The sequence below is a fragment of the Salmo salar genome, chromosome ssa18, assembly GCF_905237065.1.
Source record: "Salmo salar chromosome ssa18, Ssal_v3.1, whole genome shotgun sequence".
Taxonomy (NCBI): domain Eukaryota; kingdom Metazoa; phylum Chordata; class Actinopteri; order Salmoniformes; family Salmonidae; genus Salmo; species Salmo salar.
The window spans coordinates 31,482,880-31,494,696 of NC_059459.1; the positions used below are offsets into that span (position 1 = coordinate 31,482,880).

General features: G+C 42.1%; 1 protein-coding gene across 1 annotated transcript in view; it reads right to left on the reverse strand.

Annotated features, from left to right (window-relative positions):
• LOC106577257 (semaphorin-4G) overlaps window positions 1-10,040 on the reverse strand; it is a gene marked incomplete at its 3' end in the record, with an annotated part of 31,859 nt that extends 21,819 nt beyond the window's left edge. Inside the window, exons 1-2 of the mRNA XM_045701761.1 lie at window positions 9,827-10,040; window positions 7,475-7,977 (exon numbers count right to left, since the gene is read on the reverse strand). Coding sequence (XP_045557717.1) covers window positions 7,475-7,604 — 130 coding nt within the window. The remainder of the gene's footprint in view (window positions 1-7,474; window positions 7,978-9,826) is intronic.
• Window positions 10,041-11,817: the final 1,777 nt, after the last annotated feature.

Here is an 11,817-nt window from a genome sequence, read left to right on the forward strand (position 1 = left end):
CTGCATTGTTGGTAAGAGCCCGTAAGTAAGCATTTCACTGATTGTCTACACCTGTTGTTTACAATTTGGATTTGATTTGATCTAGGATTAGTTTTGCCTTTTAGATCATGGACAGGAGGATCTGATCCAAGATCAATATTCCTACTCCGAGACGCTTTACAAATACGAGTCTTGATTCCTGGAGAGAAGAATTGTGGACAAGAAATGTCTGATTTCTCCACCTCTGTGAAGGTACTATTAGCTCCTGTTAAAACTTCTTATGGATCGGTGTCCCGTCCACGGGACAGTTGTTGCTCGATATGCATAATGTGACTAAAACGTTGTTTTAAACAACAACAACAAAAAATGTGGTACATATAAGTGTCTTATATGGGCAGAAAGCTTAAATTCTTGTTCATCTAACTGCATTGTCCAATTTACAGTAGCTATTACAGCAAAAAAATACCATGCTATTGTTTGAGGAGAGTGCACAACCACAAAACACTTTTATCACAGAGACAGGTTTGATACATTCACATCTGAAGGTAAATCATTTATTTACATTCTGAAATCTTGCTCTGATTTGCCATCCTAAGGGTCCCAGAGATAAAATGTAGTGTAGTTTTGTTTGATAAAATCCTTTTCATATCCTAAAAATGTCCATATAGTATGCACGATCGATTTTGTATTTCCACTCAAAGAAAGAAATCTGTGGAAATCTAACGCTAAACGTTGTTTCAACCAGTGAAATTACGTTTGTATGTATTCCTCAGCCACTCTAAAAAGTAACCAGCCTTTGCTATATCGTTCTGCATTCAGTATATCCACTGGAAAGCCAATTTTAGCCAGGAAGGCACGACATCATTGTGCGCGGATGACACGGGCGGTGTTCACTTGATTGACTGTATCTTTGTCCAATGACCACCTATCGTTTTGAAACCGTGCTTTACGTGAGTAGGTGGAAACCCTTTGTGTGAAGACAAATCTTTCAGCTAACCAGCTAGCTCCCGATGAGTCGAGTGGCATTTGGACATTTATGCAATATAACCACTAATTAAATATGTGTATGAACAGCAAACAAGGCATTCGAAAGCCACAACATGTCAAAGTCAACATACAATACACATTGGGCTCCCGACTGGCAAAGTGGTCTAACACACTGCAGTACCTGGTTCGAATCCAGGCTGCATTACATCTGGCCGTGATTGGGAGTCCCACAGGGCGGCGCACAATTTGCCCAGCGTCGTCCAGGTTTGGCCGGGGTAGGCGTCATTAAAAATAAGAATTTGTACTGACTTGCCAAGTTAAATAAAGGTTAATTCATAAAAATAAACAATTAATTGATACACACACACTTCACCAGAGTGTTCCTCCTACTCTATATAATATATGTTTATAGCTGTGTTGTTTATTTGATATATTGCTAAAATAAAGGTTCAATAAAATAAGTAATAAACTTGAGTTCTTACTGATTTAAAAAAATCTTCAATAGTGGTAAAGACTGACTTTAGAGAGATCACATTCAAGTCCTCCATCCCCCACTTAGTCTGACTGCTGCTCTCTCTGGCTCCACAACAAACCCCCGCCCTGCCATCTAGAGGTGTGAATACCCAGGCAGCCTACAAGTAGAGGATGGGAAGTGCTTTACAGCAGAAAGAGACTTGGGACTTGGTCATTGTAAATAGTGTGTAAATTAGATTATTATTTGTTTACTTTGTGTGTAGTTTATGGTGTGTTCACTTATGACTTTAGATCACTGTTGGCTGCTAACTTGGCCCTTATCTTAAATATTTCACTTCTGTGTTTGGAGACATTGGATCAGCATTCTTCTTGCGTCTCCTGTTAGTACATTTTATGTAGGGAACCTAATGATCCATCATGTATGACATTCCTGGGAGTGTCTAAACTTGTATTTGGTATTAGCATAGCATTTTTGTATGTTTTCTATAGTAAATGTATCAATTTACGATTTGGGCAAATCGGGACACCTGGGTGACTTATACTAAATTGTCATGTAGCTTGCTCATTCTTGAAGTTATCAGTCTGAAACTTTGCCCTCTTGTGGACAACATCTAAATTACCTCCAGCTTCCTAGCTGAATGTGTGGCTTTCCTTTTTCATGTCAAAGAAGATGCAACAAAAATAAAAATTGAAAACGTTTGTTTTTTTCTTTGTATTATCTTTTACCAGATCTATTGTGTTATATTCTCCTACATTCATTTCACATTTCCACAAACTTTAAATTGTTCCCTTTCAAATGATATCAAGAATATGCAAATCCTTGCTTCCGAGCTACAGGCAGTTAGATTTGGGTATGTCATTTTAGGTGGAAATTGAAAAGAAGGGCCTGATCCTTAATTAAGAAGATACTTATCTGAGCTCTGTGAAGGTACTAGTAGCTAGTAGCTTCTTAGTTGTTATTAAGAAGACACTTATTTGAGGCCATGGCTGAGTGGTCACACATTTCACAAATATTTAAAAAGAGTTCCAAAGGGTTCTTTGGTTGTTCCCGTAGGAGAACCCTTTTTGGTTCCATGTAGGACCCTCTGTGGAAAGGGTTCTACCTGGAACGAAAAAGGGCTCTTCAAAGGGTTCTCCTATGAGGACAACCAAAGAACCCTTTTAGGTTCTAGATAGCACCTTTTTTATAAAAACTATTTTACAACGAGTGTACTGTGTAGCTCCTTTCTTTATGGGCTTATTTCCCTGGACTGACAAGTGCTTCTCTATGGGAGGATTTCCCTGGACTGACAAGTGCTTCTCTATGGGAGGATTTCCCTGGACTGACAAGTGCTTCTCTATGGGAGGATTTCCCTGGACTGACAAGTACTTCTCTATGGGAGGATTTCCCTGGACTGACAAGTGCTTCTCTATGGGAGGATTTCCCTGGACTGACAAGTGCTTCTCTATGGGAGGATTTCCCTGGACTGACAAGTGCTTCTCTATGGGAGGATTTCCCTGGACTGACAAGTGCTTCTCTATGGGAGGATTTCCCTGGACTGACAAGTGCTTCTCTATGGGAGGATTTCCCTGGACTGACAAGTGCTTCTCTATGGGAGGATTTCCCTGGACTAACAAGTCCTTCTCTATGGGACTATTTCCCTGGACTAACAATTGCTTCTCTATGGGCTGATTTCCCTGGAAAACAGGTGGTTCTCTATGGGCCGATCTCCCTGGACTAAGAAGCACCTCCAAAGGACAACGTCTACTGTGTGTTAGTTTAGAAATAGAATAATTCTGTCTGGGAAACCACCATTACATGTTTTATATGCATTAATCTAGGTTGCTGGATAACTTGGTAAAGAATGGGTGAAGTTCGGCCATGTGTTGCTCATGTGAATGTCCTTTCTTTTTGTTTCATTTCTTATACTAGGTTTGAAATCCCATCTTTCTTCATGTTTTTGACTTCCCAGTGAATAGCATTGGGATTAATCAGACACAAAGGACAGCGGCCATATTACATTCCTTCTGGGTGATTGTATAACCAGCCTACTCTATTTTCTCCCCTGGAATGTGAGATGTCCTCTGCAAGCACAAGTGTGAAAGACAAGGCCATTCACACACACACTGATGCATGTGCATCCACGCACACACCACACTCACACACCCACACACAGTATACAACATGTGCCTGTCATTGGGAGCAGAGACAATGAGTGTGTTGCAGAGACAATGAGTGTGTTGCAGAGACAATGAGTGTGTTGCAGAGACAATGCCTGTAATCCCAGCGTTGTGTCTCACTACGACAGGTGAGAGGACAGGATACACACACCCAACACACAAATAGGCGAACACATGAACGCACACACACACACACACACACACACACACACACACACACACACACACACACACACACACACACACCTAAGAGGAACGCCAACATCACCCTTCCTCCCCCACACACACAATCCAAGCTTGGTTTATGGAAAGAGAGGATCCAGAGGTCACTGGGAGGTCAGGGGTTACTAAAGGTCAGAGTTCAACTCCGCCTCAGGCTGGGGTTTAATCCCATCAGGATTGACCTGAAAGTCTGACTGTACATGGTGAGATTTATTCATGGGCCTTAGTGTGACCAGCTACAGCTAAACTTGACTGGGAATACACATACTGGATTCTCACATACCGTCTCTGCTATTCAACTCATTAATGAGCGATTCTGTTTGTCACCTTTAATTACAGTGTGTTTGTGTATATGAGAGACAGGGAGAGATCCTGAGGACTTTATTTACTGAGTAAATATTTTGAAGGGGCCTCATCTGATCAAGTCAGAAGTTCAGAACACAGTTTTCAGAAAAAGTTGAAGTCAGAAGTTTACATGCACCTTAGCCAAATACATTTAAACTCAGTTTTCCACAATTCCTGACATTTAATCCTAGTAAAAAGTCCCTATCTTCAGTCAGTTAGGATCAGTACTTTATTTTAAGAATGTGAAATGTCAGAATAATAGTAGAGAGAATTATTTATTTCAGCTTTTATTTCTTTCATCACATTCCCAGTTGGTCAGAAGTTTACATACACTCAATTAGTATTTTGTAGCATTGCCTTCAAATTGTTTAATTTGGGTCAAATGTTTCGGGTAGCCTTCCACAAGCTTCCCACAGTAAGTTGCGTGAATTTTGGCCCATTCCTCCTGACAGAGCTGGTGTAACAGAATCAGGTTTGTAGGCTTCCTTGCTTGCACACGCTTTTTCAGTTATGCCCACAAATTTTCTATGGGATTGAGGTCAGGGCTTTGTGATGGCCACTCCATTACCTTGACTTTGTTGTCCTTAAGCCATTTTGCCATAACTTTGGAAGTATGCTTGGGGTCATTGTCAATTTGGAAGACCCATTTGCGACCAAGCTTTAACTTCCTGACTGATGTCTTGAAATGTTGCTTCAATATATCCACCTAATTTTCTCCCTCATGATGCCATCTATTTTTTGAAGTGCACCAGTCCCTCCTGCAGCAAAGCACCCCCACAACATGATGCTGCCACCCCCATGCTTCACGTTTGGGATGGTGTTCTTCGGCTTGCAAGCCTCCCCCTTTTTCCTCCAAACATAACAATGGTCAATATGGCCAAACAATTCTATTTTTGTTTCATCAGACCAGAGGACATTTCTCCAAAAAGTACAATCTTTGTCCCCATGTGCAATTTGCAATTGCAAACCGTAGTCTGGCTTTTTTTTTATGGCGGTTTTGGAGCAGTGGCTTCTTCCTTGCTGAGCGGCCTTTCAGGTAATGTCGATATAGGACTCGTTTTACTGTGGATATAGATGCTTTTGTATCTGTTTCCTCCAGCATCTTCACAAGGTCCTTTGCCGTTTGTTCTGGGATTGATTTGCACCTTTCGCACCAAAGTACGTTAATCTCTAGGAGACAGAATGCATCTCCTTCCTGAGCGGTATGATGGCTGTGTGGTCCCATGGTGTTTATACTTACCTACTATTGTTCGGACACATGAACGTGGTACCTTCAGAAATTGCTCCCAAGGGGGAATCACACCTGTGGAGGTCTACAATTTTTTTTATGAGGTCTTGGCTGTTTTCTTTTGATTTTCCCATGATGTCAAGCAAAGAGCCACTGCGTTTGAGGTAGGCCTTGAAATACATCCATAGGTACACCTCCTATTGACTCAAATGATGTCAATTAGCCTATCAGAAGCTTCTAAAGGCATGACATAATTTTCTTGAATTTTCCAAGCTGTTTAAAGGCACAGTGAACTTAGTGTATGCAAACTTCTGACCCACTGGAATTGTGATACGGTGAATTATAAGAGAAATAATCTGTCTGTAAACAATTGTTGGAAAAATTACTTGCATCATGCACAAAGTAGATGTCCTAACCGACTTGCCAAAACTATAGTTTGTTAACAAAAATTTGTGGAGTGGTTGAAAAACATGTTTTAATGACTCCAACCTAGGTGTATGTAAACTTCTGACTTCAACCGTATATGCACTCACACGTGTTGTATGTTTATACACATTAAGCATAGAATTGTGTGCATCAGCCAATCTTCTCACCACTAGTCTCTTTACCAGCTGTGTACAAGGTCAACACACATGGGTTCTTTCCCATACCGTCTCTGTCACAGTACAACATCTTAATATTAGAGATCCAGGAATGAAACTTAAACTTCACACACCTTATTACACCAAATTTTACTCATTTAGCAGTAGTGAGTCCATGTATTTCATTATTGGCACCCTGTGGGGATTGAACCCACAACCCTGGCATTGCAAGCACCATGTTCTACCAACTGAGCCACACGGGATCTTTCACACTAGGTAATGTTTACAGTGAAAGTCACCACCTCCCAAAGCATCAATCAGACTCAGCGATAGGCTATAATGTAGATTCAGAAAGTAAACAGCATAGTGGGTCAATTTCCTCAACAATTAAGAGGGTTGAAGCGCGAGGCTCAACTTCTCCAATCTTTTGGTGCCCTGGCTTCCACGCTGTGAACAAAGTGAAGTGAACCCGTGCACATGCGCAGATATGGTATGTGACTGTGTGAGAGCGAAGTTGCATCTCGCTCATCTCAATATCTGCGGTGCTGCTCGTGGCAATGCCATTTTGCTGAGTCTACCTTTCAGGTTAGGTGTGTATTTTTTGGTGGGCTTGGAGTGTTGCCATGGTCACATTTAGATGAAAGGGGTCTGTTCAAAGTGTGCACATAAAAGCCACAGTGATGGCAGGATAAAATACAGACTTAAGAAAGAGAAGGAGGAGAGAATAAAGACTTGAAGGTAGAAAGAGAGAGGGAGCCAAGTGTAAGAGGGAGGAGGGATTGGTGCGGCAAGCAAGTAATGGAGGAAAAAGGAGAGGAATGAGAAGGGAGATGAGAAAGGAGATGAGAAAGGAGATGAAGAAGGAGATGAAGAAGGACATGAGAAAGGAGTTGAGTAAGGAGTTGAGAAAGGGCATGGGAAAGGAGATGTAGGTGGACAAGAAAGATTGAGGAGAGATAAATTGTTGATTTAGAAGGAGTGAGATAAGAGAAGAGGAGAGAAGGGAGAAGGGAGCAGGAGGGGAGGAGAAGAGGAGGAGGGGAGGAGAGAAGGAAGGAGAGGAGGAGGACCATTGACCAAATAGACTCAGATGTGATTGCATAAAACCACAGGCAGATTTGTATACACACACACACACACGCACGCACGCACGCACGCACGCACGCACACGCACGCACGCACACACACACACACACACACACACAGGTGTGAGAGTACAGCTCTCCTTTCTCTGTCTAAGCTCAAACACAGGCCTCAGGCCCTGTGACATTATGGCCTCCCAGCGTTAGTGAGGCTTTACACAGCAGATTATCAAGTCAGAGAGACAGAAAGGAGAGAGAGAGAGAGAGAGAGAGAGAGAGAGAGAGAGAGAGAGAGAGAGAGAGAGAGAACTAGGGAGAGGGATGGGGAGGAGAGGGTTTCCAAAACAATAGTTTTCTCCTGACCCTCTACATTTCTATCGCGGTGTGTGTGTGTGTGTGTGTGTGTGTGTGCTTACCGCTGGTAGTCACAGTGATCCTGGGGGTGACATCCAGGACCATGGGGGCTCTGAAGGGGTATCCTCCCGCTACACCACAGCTCAGGAGTAGGAGGAGGGGGGACAGGGCAGCACACACACACACTGCCATCTACACACACACCCGCCAGGGGGAGAGAGCTGCCCTCTGACTACTCCTCAGAGAGGAGGACACACACACACACTGTGAAAAAACACTCTCATTCACACTGCTCATGCATCCATTCATATGAACACACTAGTGAGCTGCTGTTCTCCTTCTATTCAGAGCAAGAAACTCGCACACTCACTCACCCGCTCAAGCAAGGAAACACTGTCACTCCGACACACACACACACACACTGGAAGGCAGTCCTCTCTTCTCTCGGCAGACACACACACATATACACACATATAGCACACCAACGCCAACAAACACTGGAATCTCTCTCCCTCTGGGCTGAAGGCTGAACCTTGCTGGCTCATCTACTTGCTGCAGGTTCCATCTAGAGAGAAAACATGTCAGACTTTATCCAATGTCATCTACACATGTCTAATCTACGTATTGCTGCCAGGAACTGTTGTCAAACTCCAAACCCTTCAGTAGCGTACATTTATACATTCAGCAATCATTACTGTAACATCACAACCACATTAATCACTACTGTAACATCACAACCATATTAATCATGACTGTAACATCACAACCACATTAATCACTACTGTAACATCACAACCACATTAATCATTACTGTAACATCACAACCACATTAATCACTACTGTAACGTCACAACCACATTAATCATTACTGTAACATCACAACCACATTAATCACTACTGTAACATCACAACCACATTAATCACTACTGTAACATCACAACCACATTAATCACTACTGTAACATCACAACCACATTAATCACTACTGTAACATCACAACCACATTAATCATTACTGTAACATCACAATCACATTAATCACTACTGTAACATCACAACCACATTAATCACTACTGTAACATCACAACCACATTAATCACTACTGTAACATCACAACCACATTAATCATTACTGTAACGTCACAACCACATTAATCATTACTGTAACATCACAACCACATTAATCATTACTGTAACATCACAACCACATCAATCACAACTGTAACATCACAACCACATCAATCACTACTGTAACATCACAACCACATTAATCATTACTGTAACATCACAACCACATCAATCACTACTGTAACATCACAACCACATTAATCATTACTGTAACATCACAACCACATCAATCATTACTGTAACATCACAACCACATTAATCACTACTGTAACAACACAACCACATTAATCACTACTGTAACATCACAACCACATTAATCATTACTGTAACATCACAACCACATCAATCACTACTGTAACATCACAACCACATTAATCATTACTGTAACATCACAACCACATCAATCACTACTGTAACATCACAACCACATCAATCATTACTGTAACATCACAACCACATCAATCACTACTGTAACATCACAACCACATTAATCATTACTGTAACGTCACAACCACATTAATCACTACTGTAACATCACAACCACATTAATCACTACTGTAACATCACAACCACATTAATCACTACTGTAACATCACAACCACATTAATCATTACTGTAACGTCACAACCACATTAATCACTACTGTAACATCACAACCACATTAATCACTACTGTAACATCACAACCACATTAATCACTACTGTAACATCACAACCACATCAATCACTACTGTAACATCACAACCACATCAATCACTACTGTAACATCACAACCACATTAATCACTACTGTAACATCACAACCACATTAATCACTACTGTAACATCACAACCACATTAATCACTACTGTAACGTCACAACCACATCATTCACTACTGTAACATCACAACCACATTAATCACTACTGTAACATCACAACCACATTAATCACTACTGTAACGTCACAACCACATCATTCACTACTGTAACATCACAACCACATTAATCACTACTGTAACATCACAACCACATTAATCACTACTGTGACATCACAACCACAGCAATCATTATCACAACCAAATGAATCATTACTGTAACATCCTAACTGCACAAATAGCATGTGTATTAATCAACCAACCATTGTGTAATATGTATAATAAACCATTGTGTAATATGTATAATAAACCAAGTAAAGACTTTGAGATAAGATAGTGATGGAATGTAATGGAAATCCAAAAGCATGAAAATAGTGTGAGAGTTAAAGCACTAAGGGAAGATAAATCCCCAGAGAAAAGGAGAGAATAACATTACCTTTCGGTTGAAGAGATGGAGGAACGACAGCTAGCTTGGAGGGTTACTACAGGCTGCAGAGGAATGAGAGAGAGACTGTTGTCTGTTGTGTGGAGAGAAAGAACTTAGAGAGAAGGGTAAGAAACATGTCGCTGAGAGAGCGAGAGAGAGAGAGAGAGAGAGAGAGAGAGAGAGATAGAGAGAGGGAGAGAGAGATAGATAGAGAGAGGGAGAGAGATATATAGAGTGAGAGTAATAGAATTATCCTGCTGCCCACTTTAGTAGAAGGGGAGCTAGGTAACTGATCAATATAATGAGAGAAGAGAGGAAAGATAGAAAAGGAGTTTGATGATTGCAGCATGACATAGTGTCTCTAGCTTCCCTTCCGTTCCATCTCTGTTGCAACATGACATAGTGTCTCTAGCTTCCATTCAGTTCCCTCTCTGTTGCAGCATGACATAGTGTATCTAGCTTCCCCTCAGTTCCCTCTCTGTTGCAGCATGATATAGTGTCTCTAGCTTCCCTTCCGTTCCCCCTCTGTTGTAGCATGACATGGTGTCTCTAGCTTCCCTTTTGTTCCCCCTCTGTTGCAGCATGACAGTGTCTCTAGCTTCCCTTCAGTTCCCTCTCTGTTGCTGCATGACATAGTGCATATCTGTAGCTTCCCTTCAGTTTCCCCTCTGTTGCAGCATGACACATTGCATGTCTCTAGCTTCCCTTCAGTTTCCCCTCTGTTGCAGCATGACATAGTGCATATCTCTAGCTTCCCTTCAGTTTCCCCTCTGTTGCAGCACTGCACAGTGCATGTCTCTAGCTTCCGTTCAGTTTCCCCTCTGTTGCAGCATGACAGTGTCTCTAGCTTCCCTTCAGTTCCCTCTCTGTTGCAGCATGACACAGTGCATGTCTCTAGCTTCCCTTCAGTTTCCCCTCTGTTGCAGCATGACATAGTGCATATCTCTAGCTTCCCTTCAGTTTCCCCTCTGTTGCAGCACTGCACAGTGCATGTCTCTAGCTTCCGTTCAGTTTCCCCTCTGTTGCAGCATGACAGTGTCTCTAGCTTCCCTTCAGTTCTCTCTCTGTTGCTGCATGACATAGTGCATGTCTCTAGCTTCCCTTCAGTTTCCCCTTTGTTGCAGCATGACATAGTGCATGTCTCTAGCTTCCCTTCAGTTACCTCTTTGTTGCAGCATGACATAGTGCATGTCTCTAGCTTCCCTTCAGTTACCTCTTTGTTGCAGCATGACATAGTGCAGGGGTATTCAACTCTTACCCTACGAGGTCTGAAGCCTGCTGGTTTTCTGTTCTACCTGATAATTAATTGCACCTGGTGTCTCAGATCTAAATCGTTTCCTAAATAGAGGGCAGCAATGAATATATGCAGTGGAACTGGTCCAGAGTTGAGGGACATAGTGCACTATGTCTCTAGCCTCACTTCAGTTCCCTCTCTGTTGTAGCATGACATAGTATCTCTAGCCTCACTTCAGTTCCCTCTCTGGTGTAGCATGACATAGTATCTCTAGCCTCACCTCAGTTCCCTCTCTGTTGTAGCATGACATAGTATCTCTAGCCTCACTTCAGTTCCCTCTCTGTTGTAGCATGACATAGTGTATCTAGCTTCCCCTCAGTTCCCTCTCTGTTGTAGCATGACATAGTGTATCTAGCCTCACTTCAGTTCCCTCTCTGGTGTAGCATGACATAGTATCTCTAGTTCCCTCTCTGTTGTAGCATCACATGGTGTCTCCAGCTTCCCCTCAGTTCCCTAAATCTGTCTCTCTTACCATCACACACACTACTTTAAACTATTTCACAAACAGGTGCATGAAAACACACACATGCACACACACTGTTATAAATACCCTCAGTCTCTGCCTTCTTAATGTTCTCTCTATCTTTTTGGTGGAAACATTCACACTGTCATTCCATTAAACACACACACACACACACACACACACACACACACACACACACACACACACACACACACACACACACACACACACACACACACACAC